General features: G+C 37.5%; 1 protein-coding gene across 2 annotated transcripts in view; it reads left to right on the top strand.

The window, feature by feature from the left end:
- Positions 1–24,281, top strand: part of FAM83B (family with sequence similarity 83 member B) — a 51,021-nt gene extending 26,740 nt beyond the window's left edge. For both annotated transcript variants that reach the window (XM_048078093.2, XM_066994786.1), the window contains exons 3-5: positions 9,663–9,827; positions 18,615–18,739; positions 20,903–24,281. In XM_048078093.2, the coding sequence (XP_047934050.2) occupies positions 9,663–9,827; positions 18,615–18,739; positions 20,903–23,255 (2,643 nt within the window). In that variant the 3' untranslated portion in view covers positions 23,256–24,281. The remainder of the gene's footprint in view (positions 1–9,662; positions 9,828–18,614; positions 18,740–20,902) is intronic.
- The last annotated feature ends 405 nt before the right edge of the window (positions 24,282–24,686 follow it).

Raw genomic sequence — 24,686 nt, 5'->3', positions numbered from 1 at the left:
GACTGCATATATGCATTCAAAAGTCTATCTTTCTGATATATAAGCAAGTCTGAATCATGTCAGCTTTATGTGCTGACTTGGATCCACCAAAATCTCTCTGCTTTTAGAAGCATTTGACAAAGGCATTGTTTTTGAAACACTTCATCTACCTCTGTTATTTTCCAGGGTCTACTACAGAAGTGCTGTTTCCACCTCTGCCTTAAGCCCTCGCCTGTCTTCTTTGATTATTTTCTTATGTGCTGAATGCATCTGTAGTACATACTCGTTCTTTTAAGTAACAAGGGACTGCAGGCAGTATTATACTACTGAACAATATACTTATGGTTTATTGGAATTTTTTAATCTAAATAATATATATACTAGCAGGAGCACATAAGATACATTAAATATGCTGCTTATGTATAAAATATGAATATTAGATATTCAACTCTTCCTATTTCATTTCAGAAACATATGTTTACTATTAAGGTCTTGAAGATGACAAACACTGCACAGCACTTGCATAAGCAAACTTAAAAGCAAAATTATTCTTCCCAGTCTAGAAAAGTTGGTCTGAATCACCTCTTTTTCCTATAAATCTGCCTTTAACTAAAGAGGATCTTTCTTTGTTTCCAAGGGTCTAATTAACAACTGCCAGCAAAGTTGTCTACTTTAAAGAAATATTGCTTGTTTTTATAGGTTATAGTCTACAGCCTGTAAGTATTTATTAATATTGTGGTTTTCTATACATTGTCAAGTTTTTTAAATATGTAAACTCTCAGGAAGTGGGGTTCAGTGTTGGCAGTTTGTTTATATGGGATAGTTGAGGCCTCAGAATGGAGCTGTGGGAAGGCAGACTGACCCAGAGCTTCATTCCATTTCCCCTCTGAGAAACTCCACCAAAACCTTTTTTTATATGTGCATAAAAATTCTCTTAGAGAATTTTATCCACTTTAGTTCAAATCTCAGGCATTTACTTTGATTACTTGATGAGCAGCAAAGACTTGATGAGCAAAAAAGACGTCCAGTCTGGTTTTTTTTGGCATAAAAAATATTTGTAAGCAGGAGCAAATTGAATGGGCAATTTTGGTACACTTTTTCAAACGTTTTTGCCACTTTGCATTTTTTTTTCCCCAGAGTTTGAGGAGGCTTTTCCCCACTTAGCTGTGCATAGCAAAGCATGGCGGCCATTCATAGTTTCAAGTATTGAGAGGCTTCTCAAATGTGTGGTAGTAGACTCATACTTCCCTGGACAAGGTACAAGCTTGCCCACAACATCTGCTGCTCTTACTCTGATTATTCAGTGGAAATCTCAAAATTGAGAATCATCGCCAAGGCATGAGGTTTTCAATGCTGCAGAGCACATCAAAAAATACAATTTATTAAGAGTTTAGCAGAAAGCATGTTCTAATTACTGTTGGCACTTTTTAAAAAAATAATTAAGGCTCACTTATCACATGGTCACGCATTGTTTGTTTTTAGGCAGTCACTAAGTAATGCACACATGTATGAGTAGCACTTACAAGCAAATTTAAAATACTTTTTAGTATAATATTATAATATTTAAGCATACTGAACATTCTCCAAATATTAAGGGATCTGGTGAGAACCCACATATTAAAGCTGCTATTATTCTTTTAAATAAGAAATTATTTCTAAAGCAGCAAGTCTTTGAAATTCATCGTAGAGAAAGCCAGAGGCTAGAGAAGTACCTTTTGTTTTTTGTCATGAATTTCCATTCTGGTCTAGCTGGGTCGCAGGCTGTCAGAAAATCCTGGCATTTCCTTTCTGTTTGCTTTCCTCAGGAAAAGCTTGGCAGCCTCCCAAAACAACAACTGAATAAGAACATTCTGAACAGCTCAATACAATTATTAAAATCCTGCTACCCAACCAGCTGCAGCACACATGGCACTGAGAATGGGATCTGATAGAGCAAGGACATGAATGGCAAGAGAAGAAAGGGCAGAGCAAGCTCCCAGACACATTCCCTCCATAATGCCAAGGATTTTCTGCTCTGCGTTATCTGCCTCTCTGTAGGACCTCTGCCCACTGCTGTTCACAGTGACGGAAAACAGCTTGCTCATTAAATACCAGAAGTGGTTTACTTATTTATGGGAGCATTGCAAGAAGGAAGGAAAGTGTTAAAACTGAGCATTGTGAGTGCTTGTTGCTTCAACCAGGCTTGGCAGTTCTCTTTGCAGATATAAGTAAATCCTTTTTTTTTTTTTTTTTTTTTTTTTTTCAAATTTTGGTAAATCTTATCCTGTCTGTGCTGTGCCAGTCACTGGGCAGCTGCTGTTTCTCCACAGAGTGTTCTAGCTCTTTCCTTTCTTCCAAGGGTTAGGCTTATAAATGCTTCTTGGAAGGCCCCCAGGAAGAATCCTCCGGCTATCCCCTTCCTCTCCCTGACTTGCAGAAACTCGAGACTGCCTGCATAGAAGTCAGCTTCAGAGAAATCATCACCTCTGCTGCCGGCTGCAGTGAGGTAGCGCCTCCTTAATTCGGTCAGATCAAACTGTCTTCTTACTAATCCGTCAGCCAGAATAACAACTACCAAACCCATAGATACAGATCACATTTATAGAGTTGATGCAGCTCACTCCCATATGTTTTGCAAGATACCTATAAATTTAGTCGTGCGTGAATTCAAAGTGACAGCACTGAAGGTGTCATTTTAAGACACTACAAGGTATGTGACAAGCTAGCTCAGCCTGCGATAGCTCTCTGAAAGGTAGTGCAGAAGGCTGTTATACATTTCCTTTCAGAGAAAACAGTATTATCTTCACTTCAGAGAATTTTTCTTCTCTGTTATTTTTATTTTCATTTGTAGAAGAGCTAATCCTGACCTTCTCATCCTCCTAGAGACATGCTCAGCAGCACAGAAGTTACCAAAGTGAGCAAAAGGTAGAACTGTCAGGTGATTAGAAGATGGCACATTGCAAAGATTGGATCTTCCCAGCGTATTTTAAAGTTAAATCATGTCATTTTTCAGAGCTGCTGTTACCATTTCCATATCATTCCTTGCTGCCAGCATCAGAACATATTTTTCCCCATTACTGATTGCTAGAAAGTTCCCCACCACACAGCTTTCTGACATGTTTCTTGGGCAGAACAGATTAGGCTTTGCCGTGAGGGCTAGTCAGTTAAGCACAATTAAACTATTATACACTGCTTTATTCCACTGTTCATAATTTTGGGAGAATAATTTCCATTGGTTTCCCATGTTATATTGCAGGAGATTTGTAGACTTTTTTGGTTTTCCTTCCTACACAGTGTTTCTTTTCCTCCTGTTTTTATTCACACAAGTTTTCAGTCATGTTGAACATACCTAACATCCTTTTACAGAGGGAAGTTGTTGTGGTTATTGAAGACTGCTGATGTGCATGTTGAAGTTAATTTTTATTCCATTTAAGCGTAGTTTTCACTTTCAAATACTTTTGCTGTGTAGGCAGCACATGACACAATAAGCTGGGGCTGGATGATCAGAACAGAAGATTCATTCAGTTCTGAGCTGTGTACTTTGCATGTCTTCAGAACTGATGGCACAAATGTGATTTTGGAGTAGCACGAGGAAAAGAGGATAGTGAGGGCTAGGAGGGCTTGCTCTGTGGTTTGCGTAGCTGCTTGTTGGAGTGAAGTGCCAGACTTCAGCCTACAGTTCATTAAATTACATTTAAAGAAGGTAATAATGGAAGTACATTTCGCAGTACACTGTATGGTTATGGTCTATTGCTCCCTGAATGCAGAGCCAAATTAAATAAATCAAATATGGTCTCAAGCAGCCAATTTTCATGATAAGCCACTACAAGTAATGACATTAATTTCATGGAAGTTGCATAAGTATAAATCACCTATTTGTTCCATTATATTGCCACAGTAATTGTAGGAGAGTGGGTCGTACTCAGATGTTTGTTATTAGTTGTGTGTACGCTCCTGTTTACAGAGGAGGGCTTCCCCCATTATACTTTGCTTCAACACTTAATCTCAAGACTTCTGATCTGCTACATTTGCTATGTGAGATCTCAGCAGTTCTGCCAGCCCAAAGGTGACCTGGGATATTCAGGTGCAAGTCACAGTGGCTTGAAAGTACGCTTTGCAGTGGAAGAATGTGTTGTGCAAACCATTTCAGAGCTGTGTTAAATTTTGAAAATTAATATGAAATTATTGTCTTAGGAGCACTCTGGTTTGAACAACGGTGACAGAAAGTGTGCACATCAGGAGATCGACTGCATACTGCTAACAAGAATTGTAGCAAGCATAAACTGGACCTGTCTTATGGACTCCCAGCAAAGCATGATAATTTGTAACAGACATATTTTACAGCTTTCTGCTGGGAAGGCTGTCTGTAGTGGTCACAAGATTTGTCTCTTTTTCTTTTATGGCACCCAAAACCCGTGCAATCAGTTTGCACACTGTCTCGTATTCCTAGCAGCAAGGTGTACAGTAGTGTATCTTCCTTCTGCACTGTGTTGCAAGGGTTGCTGGCTGCCTTCTGTCTGAGAAAGGCCAGATTCAGGCAGCACCATGCCTGTGCCACAGGGAGATTCTCCCTAATACAGAGAACTGTAAAAAGAAATTTGAATGGAGTACCAGGGAGAAGGCTGACAAAAATAGAGTTAACATTTCTATTTGAAACATTAGTTCTTTGGTCCTGGGGTGAGGAAGGGTGGTGGTGTTCAGAAGCACTGCACAGATTTTTGTCGCAGGATGTAAACCCAAAGTAAGCCTCCTGGAAGTTACAAGAAATCAATATTCTTGCAGTGTAGGCAGGTCCTTAGCATTATTCCCTAATAGGTTATTGATATCATGGTAGGTGTCTCCGGTAAAGCCTGACCTAAGAAAGCAGCTGCATTAGAGGATTCCTCTTTTTTACCGTTTTTATAGGAAAGGAGGTGTTAAATGACACACTCTGCAAGATACTAAGCAAAGAATGGTAATTAGTGCTTGTAAAAGGAGTAAAGATACTGGGATAATGGAACTGTCAGTAGCATAGACCTAAAGATCACTAGCTGTAAAAGGCCTTTAATTACATCTATACCTTAATGTCAATACACACACATAAAAAGGGTTGATTTTGATGACCTAAAATTGAACTACAAAGGTTTTTCTTACCAAATTTCTTATAAAAAATGGGAGAAAAACTTCTCGTTGTTCTCTATTCATAGTCTGTGTTGTTTCTTTAAGCCTTATAACAGAGCTTATAATTATTATCAAATATGGCAAGGTTTGCTTGCATTTTGACAAGGACAGAAATTGAGATCTTAGTCATCTAACTGCAGACTTGGTAATTTGGGAGGAACCTCAGGAGGTCTCCGGTCCAACCTCCTGCTTCAAGCAGGGCCAGTGTTAGGACTTGACCAGGTTGCTCAGGGCTTTATCCTGGTAGGTCTTGAAAACCTCCAAGGACAGAGACTACAGAAGCACTATGAGCAACCTGCTCCAGTGGTGAACTTTCTGCATGGGGATAAGGATTTTTCCCTGTATCAAGTCAGAACTGTTTGTTTCATTTTGACCGTTGTCTTTTGTCCTGCCACAACTGTGAAGAACCTGGCTGCATCTTCTTGAGACGCTCCCTTGTAGGTGCTGGGGACTGCTGTAAGGTGCCCTGAAAGCACCTTTGCTCCAGACTGAACAAGCCCAGCTCCTTCAGGCACTCTTCACAGGGCAAGTCGTCCAGCCCTGATTATCTTGGTGGTCCTCCTCTGGCCATTTTTCTGCCTGTAATTAAATGTTTCTAAAATGTTAATGTATGAAGCTCTGCTTTTCTACTGCAAGATATATTCTTGGTTTCAAGACAGTACTGAGGAAAATATAATATGGCATTGCTGGTGCCTTTATTTAAGTTGATAAAACTCTCAGCTTTATTAGAAGTAATGTTGTGTTTATTGATTTCAGCAGATTTTCTTCATCTGTAAGGATGCCACAACATCCAAAATATAACCTTAAAAAACATTCACCACTTTGAAAAAGAGTTTGAAGATAATAAGAAAAGATCAGTAGTAACAACCTAAGATGATTTAAATTTAATTTGGGGGGAAGAAAAGTAGTATAAAAATTGTTTTCTGCACTGGCTTCACCTTTAATTGATCATTGAAATGTTTGTTTGGTTTTTTCTATCTAATTTCAAGTCAGGTGGCAGTACTCCACTTTTGCTGTGCATAATATCAGCGTGTCTGCTCTGCCAACTATTCTCTCATCCCTGAAAATGTGAAATGTTTAATTATTCCCGAGGGCCATTTTTGATCAGGGTGATGATCAGTTTCTTACATTTGGCAAGTTCTCCCAGAAATCTGGCGCTTTCAGCTGAAAACTGCTGCACCTATCCAGTATCCCCTGCATGGCTGGATGGCTTTTGCATGTCCTTATAAAAGCATTGATGCTTGCTTTTGCAGAGAGCCCTGCCTTTTGGAAAACAAATATGTTTTGGAAAGAAAATTGCAGCTTATAAGGAAGCCTGGAAGTGTACTGTAAGACACTGAAGTGTTCTGTCTTGGGGGATTTTCTTAACACAGGATAGTGCTCTTATGCCCAAAAGAAACAGAATTTGTGGCATAGCCAGTTTTCTGAGCTCTTTGCTGCTCTTTGAATTCTATCCCTTGTCCTTTTCCTTGCTGGATTTCATTGTTACCTGTCTTCCTCTTGTAAGTATCAGTGTGGAAATTCATTCTGCAATTTCAGAAACAGAAGTATAACACTGTAGTGACATCTTTTCTTCCAAAGTTATGCAGCAAATAACTAATCCTGCAGCTGATATTAGAGCTTTAAGTAAAGGTATTTTCACATTACAGAATATCTATTTTGGAGGAACTGCCTAGTCTTGGTATTCTTAATCAAAACTTGGGACTCTGAATTGGGTTTCTCTTTATCCAAGCTCAGTACTCCCTTGTGCTTCAAAGTTGGCAAATATACCCAAGGAATTAAAAATTAAGGGTAGTTTAGTACACTTAAAAGCCTGAATATTCTGATATTTATGGGATCCACTCTCTCTGCATCAAAATATGTAGTTTGTGACCAAATATCTAGTTTGACTTATAGAAATCTACATACAGAAATAACCTTATCTCTGTAAATTACTGCTTTTACTTATCAGTGTATGTTGATACATGATGCAAATTTGGCACTCTTCTTCCGTTCAGCAATTTAGCCTACTAAACGTTAGTGTTGACAGGATTAATTGTGTTGCTAAAAGTGAATGGGCAGACTAACAAGGGTATACTTCATGAGTAACCTTTGATTTCCAGGGAATGGAAAAACAAATGTCCAGCTGGTTGTCAAATCACAAACATGGCTTTGCAAATGTCCTTAAATCTGTTGAGGATTATTGAGTTAGCACAAACTTCAGGTTTCAAAGTGTAATGCCTATTCAAACTTTGGAAGTGAAACCTGCTTTTTCTCACAATAATAGTTTGGTACTTCATAGAATTAAGTCTAAAATTTCAAAGTTAAAAGGGTTAAGACCTGTTCTACTAGTGAAGACAAAGAGGGGCACTCTGTTCATTTCCAAGGTTTGGTGTATCTGCATATCTTCAACAGCAGTGATTGTTTTCACTAGTAGTGCACAGCCAGCACTCTCATACCTGCTTGTTTTTTCAATTCATCTCTCCCTTCCTAAGACAAATATGGCCATTCTAGTCAGCTTTGGTTTCAATTTGTATTACTCATTCTAGCTGTTTTTTTGTTTGTTTATATGTTTTCTGTATGCTTCCAGTATAATAGTCGTTGTAACCACAGATGCTGCAAATTAGCATCGTCGATATCTGCCATAGGAAAGTGTTAGAAGGATTTTTGAAGTCTGTACTGTAGATTTTAAATATTTCATGTATTTATGTCAGTTTACACTACTTACTCAGGATTTGTCCCATAATTTAAATATATTTTTTAATATAACGAGCACCTATTTCTGAAAGATCTGAAGAAAAGGAAAGATTAAGAAGAAATTGAGGAGATCAGAGAGAGGGGGACACAGATAATGAAACAAACCTATTTGGGAACAGACTTCTTTTTTCTTCTTTTTCTTTCTTCTTCTTTCTTCTTGATCTTTTTACCTAGCACACTTGATCTACATTGGCATACTTCTGTTCAGATGTAAGAGAAACAAGACAGATGAATAAATAGGGTTGCCATGTTCAGTTAACTTTGTGTATCTGAGTCAAGACCAAGCAGAAGTGATGAGTCAAAATAAACTTCTGTGGTTTTCATTCTTTCCTTTCAAATGTAGATGAAAAAATAATTTGTACTGTTAAAAAACAGTTGTTTGTGTGTTGTTGTTTTTTTTTTTTAATTATTATTTTCCCAAAAAGTCAGTAAAAAAAAGTGAGGTAATACATAGGGCATTTGAAAGAATTCAGTTATTTCGTGCTATTCAGTTCCTCTCTGACTGGTGGATTTGTAAGGAGTCTTTTTACTGCCAGGTGACATGTTATTGTTAGCCAACTCCTTTCATTTTTATTGCTTCAGGAGCTGTCTTTACCTTTCTTAATGACATTGTTATTTTATTTTTTATTCTTGGTCAGCTCCCATTTGTATTTCTAGTGTTCTAAGTATATATTTGCCATAAGTGAATCTTCTGGTTCTGAGCAAGCACATTCAAAAAGGCAATTCAGATGACTGACTGGAGACACAGCATTTACCTCTGCGTGTGCAACATCCTTTACCAAATTTTGTGTGTAAGATAAATGTTTCAGTTCCAGAATAAGATGAGTGATTGTAACTTTACAATTACACCATTATGGTTTAAGTATATGTTCAAGTATGGAAAATTTAAGGATGAGTGAAATTGGTAAAGCAAGCTCACTATCAAGCCTACTCTTATACCTGCGATAGGCTTTATTCGATTTGAATTTGCACCCGAAAAGTTTCATTGGGACTTTTTGTGAAGACTCTAATGGGTAAGAATAGTATTTTTTAAAGTTGCACAGGCACCTGTTCTCCCACTGTTATTTCCTCTATTTCAATATTACTTCATTCCAAATTGCTAATGATAAGTAAATTGTCTATCATCTCCAAAATGCGATTAGCAGGACATTGCTTTTCCCAGTCAGAAATACCTGCATTTTTCCCCTAGGTTGAATGGCTGGTGTTCAGCACTCTCTAATCTTCCTGAACCAACCCCTCACCAGCTGAGGAAGTTTTGTCCCAGTGAGTGTGCTGAGTCAGTATGGGTGCTGAAGTCTTCATCAACTCCCCCAGCTTTTCAATGTCTGCTTATTGACTCCTTCAAACTCCCAAACTATTAGTTTTAGGGAAAACTGTGAAGATAAAGAACAGCATTTAGAATAGGTTGAACAACCGCCTTGTACAAAAACAGTGTTATCTGAATTTTCTATTATGCAGTCACACTGCAGTTGGCTCCATTTTTTTCACTGTATTGCTTCCCATTCCCTTCTGTTCCACTGGCTTTCCTCTTCCCTATAACACCCATTCCTGAACTCACACACAATACAACAATTTGCCAGAGTTTGCAGTTTGTAATGACTGTTGTATAGGCAGTCACCTGACCTCTCAAAAAGAAGATCCAGTGCTCTTGAGAAGCCTTCTGGGTTAAGTGGTACCCCATGGAAAATATTAGAACTTTATGATGCACGAATAGCATTCTTATGTTAGTTGCACAGTGCAAACTTCAGTGAAGAGTTTCAAATGTGTGTTTATACAACACAGTAATTTTTGTCTTTTCTTTTTTTCAGGTCATTGCCATAGTTATGGATATGTTTACAGATGTGGATATTTTTAGAGAAATTGTAGAAGCATCTACAAGAGGGATTGCAGTGTATCTCCTGCTTGATGAGTCAAACTTCAGTCACTTTCTGAAAATGACGGAGAAACAAGGCTGTCAAGTTCAGAGGCTCAGGGTAAGACTTCTTGTGTTCCTGTGCTTGAACATTTGCTAGTCATTCCTCTGCAACCCAAAGAAAAGACACTATTATTCAAAACCTCATTATCAAATACTGCTATATCAAATTAACTATGCAGTATAATCTGGTAAGCTCTCAGCAGGAACTTCTCTACAAATGTTATTCTCTTTAGAAAAGCTTTTATCCTTTTCGTGTGCCAAAACAAGAATATTTGATAAAGTTACATAATTTTTCCATATTATTTATAAAATATTTTTCCATTATTATCTCCTTAGGCATACTACAGGTTTGAAAAACTTTGCTTCCTATTGCTTTATGTTAAATTAACCTGCAAATAAAATCATAAAGCTTATGCAAATTGTTTGGAATAATAAATGGTATGCTTCATTTCATGATCTTTTTGTTAAATGTGATTACTATTAAAATGCATTAAAAGGACTGGGATTCTGTTTTAGTTTCTGTTTAGAAAGCACTTCTTATTATGTCTGTCTACAGCATACAGTATGAGTAGGCTTACTTTTATACATTACATATGTAATTTTGCCCTATGAGAAAGATAATTAAGAAAGGACTGATGTTTACATTTTTCACCCAATGTCCTGCACCACCCTCCTATATTAGGGAATAGAATGCTAACCATATGCTGCACTGACCTGACATAAATCCTTCATAAATACTTCTAGGTTTACTGTCATTGTAGATAGCTCTGAAAATGTTCCAAGCACAGTACCAGAGTTTCTCTGTAAAGCCTTAAACTCTTCCTTGGCTGAACTTCCATATAGCTCTATTTGCAATTCCTTGTTTCTTAACTAGTTGGGCCATGTTTACTCCTGGTAAAAATATCTCAGAAGCTCTTCTTACAAGCATGCATTTTAAGAACCCAGTCTGAAAAACAGATGGAGGTAGAGTGTTTTTGTGAGGATAAAGAAGGCCTTTTTCTTAAAGTTTTGGAACAAACCTGTATTTTATACAAAGTTTTGCTCTGGAGTGTTGACTTAGGCCCTTAAAAGCATTACCACACCACTTCCCATACTCATTTCTGGTGTGGGGGATTTGAGCATGTGGGATTGCCCTCTGGTGGCCTAATACACAAAGGTATGGGAATTTTTGAAAAGAAAATGTCACAAATATTGTGCGTCTGTAGACCTTGGTAGTAATTGCCCTCATAAAGTCAGTATTTGGCAATAGTTCCATACACTGGAACTTCAAACAGCATTGTTTCCTAATTACTTGGGTTAACTTTGCCATAAATGTTGCTAAAAACAGCATACATTTCTTTTTAATGGCATGAGTTTTATCCTGCCAATGTAAAAGAAATTAGGAGCATTTTTTTCAAGCTCTATCTTGAAAAATGTGGTAATATGCATTTTCAAACTGATTCTGTATAATATGTATCTATAGCTGTTTCTAACTCTTGGGGTTGATTTGGAGGTTTTCTTTTTACTGTGGTTTTATAGACCTACAGACATTTACACTGTAGTTGAAAGAACTCACATTACATACATTAGACTGGATTTGGTATGGATTTGGTATAGATTAGTGTGGGTTGGAGGGGTTTGGATTTGGCCTCTTTAGTGACATTATGTTTTATATGTTTCTGTCCTGTAATAATGGGAGAAACATTTTTAGGCTGAAAGGTTTACTTGGAATGCTTCAAGGTTTATCAGAAAATGAAAAATGTATGCCAAAGAGCTAAACAGTAATCCTGTTGTGTGCTGGGTTTCCAGTTCAGCTTGTAGTAAAACTCTTCAGGCTCCTCATCAAGGTGCTACTCCCCGTGACTGTTGCTCTAAAAATAAAAGCTTACTACTCTCACAGTAATTATCCTGTGTCTTTCTTCAGGATGAAGGGAAGCCACTGGTGACTGTGAAAGAGCAGTCAATACTTTGGCAAGGTTTCTGTCTCTTTTTTTCATTGCCTCAGTGCTTCATTGCCTTTTTGTGCTTTTGGCCCTCCTCTTCTATTCAGTGAAAGCAAGAAGAGGACAGATGTAAGGATATATTTCTTTTTCCTCAAGATGTAGCAACAGCAGCACTGGCCTTGTTGTTTTCTGGCATGATTTGGTTCGGTCTTGAGTATGGCAGACATTCTTCATCCTGTGCACTCATGGGGAGGAGTTACTCTCAAGCTTTTATGACTTAGTCAATATACTCACTGGCTCTTTATCTCTTCCTTTGAATCAGTAAAAATGAAATGCTGGCATGAGAGAGACTGTATTTTTGAATTCAGATTTACAATTCAGTGGTCTTCTGTATGGAAAAAAGAGGATTTATCTGTAAATAAATCTACATTAAATGTCTCATATGTAGTGCAAATCCATACCAGGGCATGTTTCCATCTTTTTTTGAAAGAGTATATACTGAAGGTATTGATAGACTATGTATTATGTGACTACGATGTGAATTCCATACAAAAGAATATGACACCTTGAATTTACAAGGAGCTTTTCCAGTTTCTTGTACAACATTTCTTCTCGTGGGTTGGTTTTTACTTAAAGTTCACCTTAACATCATCAGTGGAACTCAACTCAAATAAATAATTCCTTTCCTGTACTCTCCCATTTCTCTTTCCCCATTTTCAATTTAATTTATCTGTTTACTGACTGTCCTACATTTCCCCTATTAGCTAATGTATTTCTCTTTCTTTCTTTTCTCTATCTAAACTTATTTTTATTAACTTTGTAACCAGTTAGACTTGTTGTTTGGTCAGTAACTCCTTTTGACTGAAAGATGAAGAGTCAGTACAGATTATGACTTTTTTCAGGTACATTTTCAAAAAAATAATCACGATTTTTTTTCTAGAGATGTTTTTTTCTGCTGCTGACAGGTGCTGCAGCAAACCAGGAGATAGATTTGCACTGCAAAACGCAGCACTGAGACAGCAATCCCCAGTATCACCAGAATGCTTAAGTTGGATCTTCATTTTTGATTACAAACAATGAACCAATGTAGGAAATGCTGTTTAATACCCAAGAAGACAACCAAGTTCCTCGGCTGACGTCACATCTTAGTGTTCTATTTGATGAGTTGTGGCATGCGGCAGAGGCTCCGTACTCTGCAGAAACTTATTTTTACTTCTCTGGAAATTAAGAAGAGTCATCTTGCTACAGGATATATTGAAAGCAATTTGGCAGGAACTGTTTACCCCCTGATAGTCCTCTCAGTATTTATAACGAATGGGAGAAATGAGAAAATAGTACCAATAAAGAATTGACTTTACTTTCCTTTTGTGAAGTCTACTCCCAAATACATATGCTTAAATGCACAGGAGGAGCTGTTCATGAGAACTGATTGCATGCCATTTTATCTCTTTTATCTTTTACCAGTTTTATCAAAATCATCAAAAGTTTTCTAGTACTTCCAAGTCTAAGTCAAATTTGGTTATTAAATAGGTGTGCAGTGTCATATCAGTGAGCAAATTTCTGTCCTAAGGACCAGACTCCAGTGAAGTCATTGAGAATTTGACTTCAGTGGTCACTGAACCTGCTTAGAAGTCATGACAGAACCTAGCTGGAAAGCTGCTTTGCATTTGCACATAAACTACTATCTAGCAGTAAGGACAGAGGCCTAGGATAACAGATAATATTAGAAACAATGAACAGTATAAGAAATGCGACTTATTTTTCTTTAAAGCTGCTAGGCTAAGTATTAGATGGACATTCATTCTCTTCTTTATGCATATTCTTGACAGCAAGTACAGGGTGAGTAATTGAACACTGATGAAAACAGACTCTACAAATAAAAAGTGCTGAAATGAAATGTTTGAGACCAGTGTATTCACTGTACTTACCTATCACATTGGAGGTTTTTTACTGATGAAAATAAATGTTTAATGTTGAATTATACTTCCACATTTTAAATCGTGGTTATGTGGTTCTCTTGGGGAAGATAGTCAGTTGCACAGTCATACATAAAAAGAGAAGTTAGAGCTTGTTTCCCGTTCATCATTTAGCTGTCATTTAATTGGATAGCCCTGATGGCCATTCTCAAACTGCAGCTCAGACATCCAGACACTGGATGTTTTAAACATCAGGAAGGCAAACAGTCCCTGAGTCCTACAATCAGTTCTTGGAGGAGGGAGAAGATCCCGTTTTTGGCTTCACAAACCTCCTAAAGATAGTCCTCAATTAAATTATTCCTCCATACGTATCCACTAGCAGTCACTTTCAAAAACTGTTTACAGAACCAGACAAACTTTCCATTTGACTTGCTACAGCTGATCTCACAAACTTTTGTGTGTCCTTTCAGGATAGATTCCTCTCAAGGAATTCTTTCCTCTCAATTCCTTCTTTATGTGTGGATTTGTTTGTTCCAGATGCCCAGGATTTTCTCTCAAGATTCATAAGTGAATTATTGCTTTATCCACAGTGGTGCTGATTACTGATCACTTCTGTATTGATCAATGACATGTTATTGTTAGTGCTGTTATCATGGCAGTCCTGTAGCCTGAGGATAAAACCAAGTAGGAAGGAGAAGCCTAGAATTTCATAAAAAAATAGGGCTTGCGATTCAGTTATGTGTATACATGCACATAACTAATCTTAAGTGGAACACCTTGTTCTTTTATGTTCTCAAAAATAGTACGCATTTTGGGAGATTATTCAAAGGATGCGTCCCTGACACCTAATTAGAGAGTTTGAAGTAAGTGAAGAATGCCAGATGAGCTGTGGAGGAAGAGGAAGTGTTACATGAGAACAGTGAGCGTGATCTCTGGCACATGCCTTCATAATGCCATGTTCCCATCTTTAAGTGGATGACATACTGAGACAGGGAAAGATTTGGCAGGATTAAGGAAGCAGGACAGAAATGCTGCAGGAGGAATAATACTGCAGAAGAGAAGGAAAACTCAAAATAACAGAGGAAAGAGTGACTAAGATATGGAAAAAAAAAACAAAACAGCAATTTAATGTGAATTATAATATTTTTTTGAGGGTTTAGAGCCTACTTGAAGTTATATTTTAACTTATGAGTACCTAAGGCAAAGTTTTTTTTTATCCAGCATGGTAATTTGAAAACCATTAGCTTTGCTTGTGCCTACAGCATTCCAGATTCCTAAATGATATTCTGTCCAATACCCATCAGGCCTTATCTCAGTAACACTTGATGGGTTCAGCTGGCATGTCGTTAGGTCAACATTATCTGTTATAGTTATTTGAAAATGTATAAGCTGAATCTCAAGCGATCATCAAATTATGACAAAATATAAATATAGTTTAACGTAAATATAAAGCTGACATACAAATGCAATTAAATAATTGATCTAAATGCTTAATCATTGAAGTAAATGCAAAATTCATAGCTAATTCACAATTTGAATTTATAGTGAATAAGGGCTTACTATTGTGATAATCTTTAGAGAAGTTCTTTTTTTTTTCTTCTTTTTAAGTAATTACTATCTATGCACTATTTAACTTCCCAAAAAACAAGCTTTTTATTTAACTACTTCTTTCTGCTAAAGTAGCTGGTGGGGAAAGAATAGTTTTCTTCACTGGAATTGGCTTGTTCAAAGTTCAACAGTACTGGAAAAGCAGGAAAAATGACTTTGTTCTTTTAGATTACAAGTTAAAACTCAAAGTGGTGAAAATGTGTAGGACTGTGGTGGTTTTACCCTGTTGGGCAGCTTAGTTCCAGCACAAGTCCTCTCTCACTCTTCATCTTCAAAGGGAAAGGGGAAGAAAATGCAATGGAAAGGGCTCAAGGGCTGAGATAAGGACATGGAGATCGCTCAACAACTGTCATCATGGGCAAAACAGATTCAGCATAATGAGATTGATATAATTTACTGCCTATCACTAAGAGACTAGAACAGTGAGAAATAAAGGAAACTACAAACACCTCACCTCCCCTCCCATCTACCCTCTTCTACATCCTCTCCCTGAGAGGCGCAGGGAAACGGGGAATGGGGGCTGCGGTCAGTCCCTAACGCTTCCTCTCCAACGCTCCTTCACGGTCATCCTCTGCTCCTGCTGCACGTGGGCTGCCCACAGGCAGCAGCTCTGTAAGAACTGCTCCCACATGGCTCCGTACCACGGGGTCGATCCCCCAGGAGCAAACTGCTCCAGCACGGGTCCCCCACGGGCAGCAGCTCCCCCCAGACCCCCTGCTCCTGCGTGGGCTCCTCTCCACGGGCTGCAGCTCCGGCCCGGGGCCTGCTCCTGCGGGGGCTCTCCATGGGCCGCAGCCTCCTCCAGGCCACATCCACCTGCTCCACCGGGGGCTCCTCCACGGGCTGCAGCGTGGAGATCTGCTCCGTGTGGGACCCATGGGCTGCAGGGGGACAGCCTGCTCCACCAGGGGCCTCTCCACAGGCCGCAGGGGAACTGCTGCTGCGTGCCTGGAGCACCTCCTGCCCTCCTGCTGCACTCACCTTGGGGGCTGCACGGCTGGTTTTCATTCCTCTCTCCCAGCTGCTGTTGTGCAGCAGTGTTTTTTTGTTGTTGTTGTTTTGTTGTTGTTGTTTTTCTTGTTTTGTTTTGTGCTTTGTTTTTTTTGTTTGTTTGTTTTTCACTTTCTTAAATCCGCTGACCCAGAGGCACAAACAACATTGCTTATTGTCTTGGCTCTGGCCAGCAGCAGGTCCCTGTGGAGCCGGCTGAAACTGGCCCTTATCTAACACGGGGCTGTTGCTGGACTCTTCTCACAGAAGCCACTCCTTCAGCCCCTTGCTACCAAAACCTTGTGACATTAACCCAATACATGTACACAGTGCAGGACAGTGAAAGGTGATTGAAGTTAGAGATGCAGTTAAAGAGAAAAAAATGTTAGCCTCCTCTGCAGTAATGCAGACTGGGTTGTTATTGTTATTAATCCTTTTTTAACTGTTTCTGAAAATAATCTAAGCATTCATCTATATTTTCACTGAACCCAAGTACTTTTAAATTTTACAGGACTACTAGATAACACCTATTTATTGAATCAACTTGATGCAGCAAATTAAGAGATAAACTTTATGTTTCTAGCACTTTTTTTAGGACATTTAGGTCACAAATTTTATTTTTTAATGCTGTCTTTATACATTTTAACTTAGTTGTATTTTTTGTTCAAACAGCTTGAAAAAATGCTGTGTTAAACCTCATCTTACAAAATTTAAAGAACTTGAATAGCTTGAGTCAAACTATAACTTGCCAACTCAGCAGTTCTTATGTGCAACTTTTGCTTCTTTGAATTATTTGTCTTTAGATTAAAAAAAAAATTAAGACACAAACAATGAAATATATAGGGTTTTGGAAAGGATGTGTTATTTGGAAATATTTATCATTTCATATGGATTTTGTCTCAATTTTTGGAGTTTTCTGTTTGGAGAGAGTTCAGTGGAATGTAGTAGAGACTACAGTTATAACTCCTGTAACCTGATTTTCTGCTGTACAGTCTGATCCATTCTACTTCATAAACAGATCTAATCATCTCCTGTACCTGGACTTTGCAGAGCACACTTTTGCTGTGATTTTCTTCTTGTAGCAGCAGAATTTGGGGCAGAAATGAACCTTGGCAGTTAATGAATAGTCACAAGAAACAAGCTATTTGTCTGTATTCAGAAGTCTTATATTCCACTATTTCTGTGTATACAGTTTAGGCAACAATCATATAGATTCTGTTTTCTTACCGCCAATGCTAAATTACACATTTCACTCCCAACTGGAATACTTGTAAATTACCACAAATTAACATCACTAGAACACATATTGCAAGGCTAGAAACCACAGTAAATGTTGTGGTCATTCGCAGACGTATTCCAAGATCTTTTTTGTCTTATGAAGCATTTTGTATCCAACAGTTACAGGAGGTAGATGCTGTAGGTTGGTTTGCGTTGAACATAAATTTTCTTTTTGTTATAAACACCTTTCTGTAACAATTTATGATAAATGCTATTTTTTTTTCCGTATCCATATAAAAACTTTTTGAAAATTATTAGTTTGTTAACACTTCTTTTTATTTTTTTTTTTTTTTTGCTAAGAGCTTAAAAAAACAAGGGACACTAAAGCAAAAAAAAATGACTTAAGTCATTCAGAACTGCATGTGCGGAAAAGATACTGGCTCAGCTGAGGCAACTTCATTAACAGTTTGGGAGTAAAACTGACCACATTTTTGGGTTCCATCATGGTAAATTTCCTCAGTAGAATTTACTTGAGTTTGCATGAGTAAAACAGAGAGCTTATGGACAGAGTCTGGAATTCAAGCCTAACTGCTTTGTAGGGTTTGTGTTAGCTATACATGCTGTGATAACATCTCCAGATTTAGAAATGTAATCGATCCCATGCTGCAAAGCCAATTGAGGAATCTTAGTGGTGATGGAACAGCAAGGCATTCTGGGGCCAGGTGATATCTTTTGATAGACCATCTCAGAGTGAAATATCTATGTTTATAGATACAGTACTCTTGTTCAATTAAAAGAAGTGATACTGGTGCTTTAGATGTTATTTCTGACTCGCTGAGATACTTGGAAATCACATATAGTATATCAGATGCTGAAAAGATTTTTTTCACTACAAAATCTTTTTTCCTTGTCAAAGTCCTCTTGTGCCAGAGCCTCATTTCTGAGAGTGATGGTTATGGAAAAGGGGAAATTCATTTTTCCAAGGCCTAGGAAATTTCATCATTCTTGATGACAAAGCAATAACTTGCCATAGTGGGTCCCAAGGGGACAGGTTTGATCGGCATTTACTGTCCTGCAGAGTTTACTGGTATGCAATAATGTAACTCCTACTGTACCTCTGACATTTAAAGCCCTGGATGCTAAATGTAGAATATAGTGTACCAATTAAAGTATTTCAATTATCTTTTTCAGAATATGAGGGTGCGGACAGTAAAAGGACAAGATTACTATTCTAAAACAGGAGCAAAATTCCATGGAAAAATGGAACAAAAATTTCTTCTGGTTGACTGTAAGAAAGTCATATATGGTTCTTACAGGTAAGGTCAGTCACTGAGGTACCCATAGAACACGTGTCATCTCAGTATTTTGCCTACTGCAAAATATGTATATTTTTCTATTTCTGAAAATTCTTCCAGGAAACTTCATGGGCAAATTTGATTATCTTTTCTGTAATTTATCAAGTTGTCATAGATGCTTAATGGTAGTTAACATAACATGGAGCCAAATTTTGAGGTCCCCTGTTAATTTTTCATAAATAAGAAATAAAGGATATAGCATTTGATTTAGGCAAAGTTTTGGTGAAAAGAGAGAGAAATCCCAATTTGTTTTATATTGAGTTATTCTTGTTTAACAATAACTCCAAAAAAGGCTACCAAAGTATTTCATAAGCTCTCTTGGATAGTTTCTCCTCGTAATGTTCTTCTAAAGCTAAAATTGCAGACCAGGTTTATAGCATTCTGTACTATAACATGGTCAAATTCAGAATTGTCAAAGATAAGTTGACATAGTCTATATTTGGTTAAGCTTTATTTTATTTTATTTATTTTCCATTTCATTTCTAGTATATTTGCAGAAGGCATAGGTCAGAAGAACTTGCATCTTTGCAGAGTTGGAAAAAAATTAGGTTAAAGCAGGGGCAGTTTTATCTCACACATTATTAAATATTTTTGTTCTTGTCATGGTATGCTTCTCTCTTTTGGTCTACTGAATTAATTTATGCCAGCCTAATGCCTGGGTGCCAGATCCACAGCTGCTGATTTTTTGTAGATTTCAACTACTTTAAGCTTTTGAAAATCTGTCTCTTTATTTCCTCTGAGAATTGAGCAGCCCCAAATTCAGATTGATGGGTATAAATGGTAGTGAGGTAAGTGACAAGTTCATAAATGAGTCAGTGTAAGAGAGTCCAGAGAGAGTCTGCCTGCTTTGACATCTACACACAGTGTTAGAGTCTGTAAGAATGTGATAGTTTTTCTCATTTCATTTTGAAAAATAACACTGCTTTAAGATCTGGCACAGGGGCCGGAATCATGAACTTCTGTAGAAATTAAACTTGCTTTGAAAAAGAATCTAGTGATTTATAACAGGAAAGATGAGTTTTTCTGAATGCTTGCTCTCTGAACTCAATTTAAAGTTAATTATTTACAAATATTGCAAAATATAATGTTCTTAATAAGAACTTTGTGAAAAAGAAAGAAAATAGAAACAGAAAAAAAAGGTGTCATGTTTTAATTTAATCTCAGCACAGTATTATTTCCTGAAAAATAATTAAAAAAAAAAAGCAAAACAAATAAAACGAAATCAGCAAGCTATTTATGTGAATACAACCAACCTTCATCACATACAGAAGACAAATGCAAATAGAACAAGTTCATTGATTTCATTTCATTTTTTTCACTTACATTTCTTCACATGAAATTAGGGTCATAGGACAGATGTTTTTGTTTGTTGTAATCTACAATTACATGGTTTCAACACCATGATATCAGGCTTTTTGAAACATCCTGAATGTACTTGTTAATGTATTTTATCTCATTTTGTAGCTATAAAGTAGTTATAGCTACTTATCTTTGAGCATGTGTTCAGCCTTTATAAGTAGAGTAGAAAAGAGGAAAACTTCCTTCATCAGGATAGAGTACACTGCAGTTAATAGAAAAATTAATATCCAAGCTGGTGTGCATAGTAGAAAATGAAAACTGTTTAACAGTTTTGAGGTGCATCTTTTTGAGAACGTTTAGAGTGAAGTATATTCAGACCTGTGGAAACAGTTCTGTGTGTTATTTCAAACATACTTTTTTCACAATTTAACCACACATTGTCTGTGATTTAGGAGTGGGTCTAGTCAACCTTGGCTTAGTCTTTGTAGAGGTAATTTTCACCATTAGGTATTTGATGTTGCACACTTGTGAATACCTTTTTGCAATATCCCCTGTTTATAAGGGCAATTAAGTAGTTATAGACCCAGTCCTGCTCCCACTGAGAGCAGTGGAAGTCTGCCACTGAGTTCAAATTGTATTAGATTAGACCTTTCAAATCCAAATTACATGAATCATGCCACCATTTATTTATTGATTAAGAAAGTATTTGTGCCAAATCCAAGTGTGTGTGAAAGCTTTCTATATTTTTTTTCCCTATCAAGAAGGTCCAGTGAAATACATTGGTTCAAAAGGACTGTTTCTAATGGTCATTTGTTTTTCTTTCAGCTTTATGTGGTCTTTTGAAAAAACCAACCTCAGTATGGTTCAAGTTATCACAGGACAGCTGGTCGAATCCTTTGATGAAGAATTCAGGACACTGTATGCTCGTTCTTCTGTTCCTAGTTCATTTGCCCCAGAATTAGTGCGGGTTAACAGTCGCAGGATACTCTGGGATAACGACACATACCAACACTCGGTGTCTTCCCTAGCTTCAGTTTCTAGCCAAAGAAACCTTTTTGGTAGGCAAGACAAGATTCACAATTTAGATCCTGTTTATCTGAAAACTCGGGGAAGATATGCAGTAAATGAAATAGATAAATTTGGATTGAGAAATCAAGCCTATAATAAACAACCATTTCATCCAGGTTTTAATATGCAAAATCCAATCCAGCAGTATCAACCTAGTGAAAAAAATGAGCACTGGAAGAGACATAGTTATGCTGGGGAGAAGCCAGAAAGGACACCTTACCTATTGCTTAACAGAGCTATTAATAGAGCCAATAATCCATTGAATACTTGGAAAATGCCATCTGATAGCCTTAGTATTGTGTCTTCATTACGAGGAGGATATGCAAATAACTGCAATCCACCCCAACAAAGTTTCGCTGATCAGTTTTCACGACCAAAGGTAAATCTTGCAGAAAGAAATTCAATTGTGAGGAGGTCTTTTAATGGGACAGATCATCAAATCCGCCATCTGCAGCAAAGGATGCCGACCCTCGAACACACAACAAAATCATTCCTACGTAACTGGCGAATTAAGTCATACTTAAATGACCAATCCGACTATCCAGTGGAGTCTAATGGGTCAGCCTTGGGTGACAGATATGATAGCTATGACACAGCTGAAAATATTAAAGCTCATGCCCTGTACTCTCATTCTCGCTTACGATCGTCGTTGGTGTTTCAGCCAACTTTACCCGAACAGCAGGAGGTAAGCAGCTGTGCAAGTTCTTCAAATTCAACTATAATTGGGTCAGAGGGAAGTGCAACACCTAAAGGGACATCAAATCATGCACCAAGTGTGGAAAATGGAACAGATAATACTTTAGAAGAGCTTAGCGCAAATGTCCAGCTTAAATCAGAGGCACCAAAAAACCACAGAATTCATACTGCAGACAACAGAAAACCTATGGTAAATTCACATGCAGCCGGGGACCCATCTATCTACTTATACACAACCCTCTGTGCCGACAAACATGCAGAAAATCTGAAAAATGTTCAAAATGAAAATATACTTAAAAGGAGAAGCTTTCCCATGTTTAATTCAAAATCCATATTAGACCCTGGTGCCGACAAGCATGCATCCAGTTATGTTTACAGCACATTGACCAGGCATGGGCTTAAGCAGCCAGTTAGTCCAAAACTTCCAGAAGACACTCTGAAGAGCTCTAAAAGTTTGCATAGTGTGACCAACCATTTGCCACAGGAGGAAAAGAACCTCAAAGGAGAGCTAAAGATTCCAACTGCTACCAAGGCAATCTCTATGGCTGTTCTTGCTGAAGCGAGCAAAGAGGAGTCTAGTAAGGATTGCACATCAAAGAAAGAAAGTAAGAACTCCCCAAGTTTTCTAAAGAAGGGATCCCAGAAACTGCGGTCACTTCTTAATCTCACACCAGACAAGAAGGAAATCTTGTCAAAAAACAAAGGTCCTGCCTTTTACAGAATGTGTAGTAGTTCTGACACTTTGGTTTCTGAAGAAGAGAATCAAAAACCAAAGATCTCTGAAAATAAGACAGATTCTTCCCCAAGAAGAAAGAGAAACACATCAAGTTCCCAAGGTAGCTTGAACAGAAGTAAAGAAGATGTCACTGCAAGCCCATCAAAGTCTCCAAAGTCTCCTAAATCACCAAAGCCTCAAAAACCTCCATCTGATGAAAGCAATAAAAAGTGTCCTGTCTTGTGCCCCCTTGAAAGTAAGTTCATAGAAACTGCAGGAGATGCATCTACCCCAAGATTTAATACAGAACAGATTCAATATCAAGACGTAAAAGAAATTACCACAAATACTACCCTTGAAAGTCCTGCTGTTTGTGCTCTACAAAGAGCAAGTTCAATGACACCACAACTGGCAGGCTCAAAACATCAAGAGGAGCTAAGATCTCGTTTGAGTGAAAGGCGTGTTTATAGTCGCTTTGAGCCATTCTGTAAGATGGAAAATCCTAGTCAACTTGTAGGAAATTTACCAAATAGTTCACATCTTCCAGATATCAAAAGCAAGACCTTAGGAAATAACTATGGCAGGAGTAATCACCTAGTCAGCTACAACTCAACTGCTTATCATCCACTGCAGCCTAATGAAAATAAACTGAGGGGATTTATGCAAAAGTTTGGGAACTTCCTACATAAAAACAAGTAAAACTTCTGTTGATTATGTTGAAATACAGCAAGAGTAGCAAAGCTGTACATTCTTAACTGGATAAGACTGACAAGCAACTTTTGTAGAGCTTACTTGGGTTTCTTCAGGGTCTAGGACATTTGAATGAATGTACATACTTTTACATAATTATTCTAGAATTATTATGCTTAAGTCTTTACAGAAATTCTGTGTCCAGAAGACACAGAAGACATTCTGTGTCTCAAGGAAGTTGTTTATAGTGTTTATATTGTAAGATTACTTTTATACATTTTCCTTGTGAAGAAAGTATGTGCTAGTACATTGTAAGATTAAATGTGGAAAAAAAGATGGAGAGTGTTTTTAAACTTCAAATAATACTGTTTCTGAAGATTTGCCCTTTAAAAATAGGATAGCACTAGGAATAGTGGCTTGCATCTTTTCAGTGTTTATGTACTTTTTCAAATGTTAAACACAAATGTTAATGCATTGTATGTTACTTAACTTCAGACTCGTTTTGAAACCTTCTTTTAGATTCCATCTTGGTAATAATTTACCCCTTAGCATTTATTGAAATGTTTAGGCAGCAGATGGATATTACTTTATTGAATTTTCCATGTAATATGATATTATTCTGAAGTATTTGGCATACAAATCTTAAAGTGACCTTAATCCCAGCTTTCTCAGACTTTTTTACATGGCTAAAGTAATGTGAATGTAGGATGAAAGTAAAAAAATATATATATTTATAAAACAAGGTGCCTTGAAAAGAACTTAACTGGTTTAAATTTCAATGGATTAATTACATTTGTATAACATGCCAGTATTCTGTAATGTAGTCTAAAAATGGTTTTTGTTAGATTTTTCTGTTTGGTGTCTCCAAAAAAAAAATAAAAATGTGGACTTACATTTCCCAGGTAAGTTTTTGAGTTTCACATATAACAGTATGTTTTAGGTGTTGGCAGATTATGTGCAACTCTAGCTTTAATAACCTTTTTTTTTTTTTTTTTGTAATAAGGTTGTAAGTGCTTCAGACTAGGCATATGACGAAGGTTGTAAGCTCAATACTGCAATGGTTAAATTTTCCATGCCCTGTTGCCTTACGTCAGGATGAATGTTACAAGGCCAGGAGCAATTAGGCATCTAAAAATGAGGTTGATGAAAATCACCACAGAAATCACTACCTCTCCTAAGCCAAAAAAGTATCAGTGAAGAGCTATAGCAGCAATTGTTTAACCTTAGTGAAGGTGTTTAGGCATCTAACTACAATTTAAGGGGACATATCTGTGTTCATCCAGACCTCTCATTCATAAGAATTTTCCTGATATTAAGTGCCTACACCAAACTAGTGTTTACAGAAACCACAGAGACGGTGATGTGTTTAGGCAGCACCATGGCATCCACTTCTCATCTGCAACCTGTAGCCAGAGCATCCAGCTGGCTCCCGGCCCTCCT

This window comes from Anser cygnoides, chromosome 3 (genome assembly GCF_040182565.1).
Source record: "Anser cygnoides isolate HZ-2024a breed goose chromosome 3, Taihu_goose_T2T_genome, whole genome shotgun sequence".
Taxonomy (NCBI): Eukaryota; Metazoa; Chordata; class Aves; order Anseriformes; family Anatidae; genus Anser; species Anser cygnoides.
The sequence above is the reverse complement of the archived record's forward strand: the minus strand, read 5'-3'. Positions and strand labels throughout refer to the sequence as shown.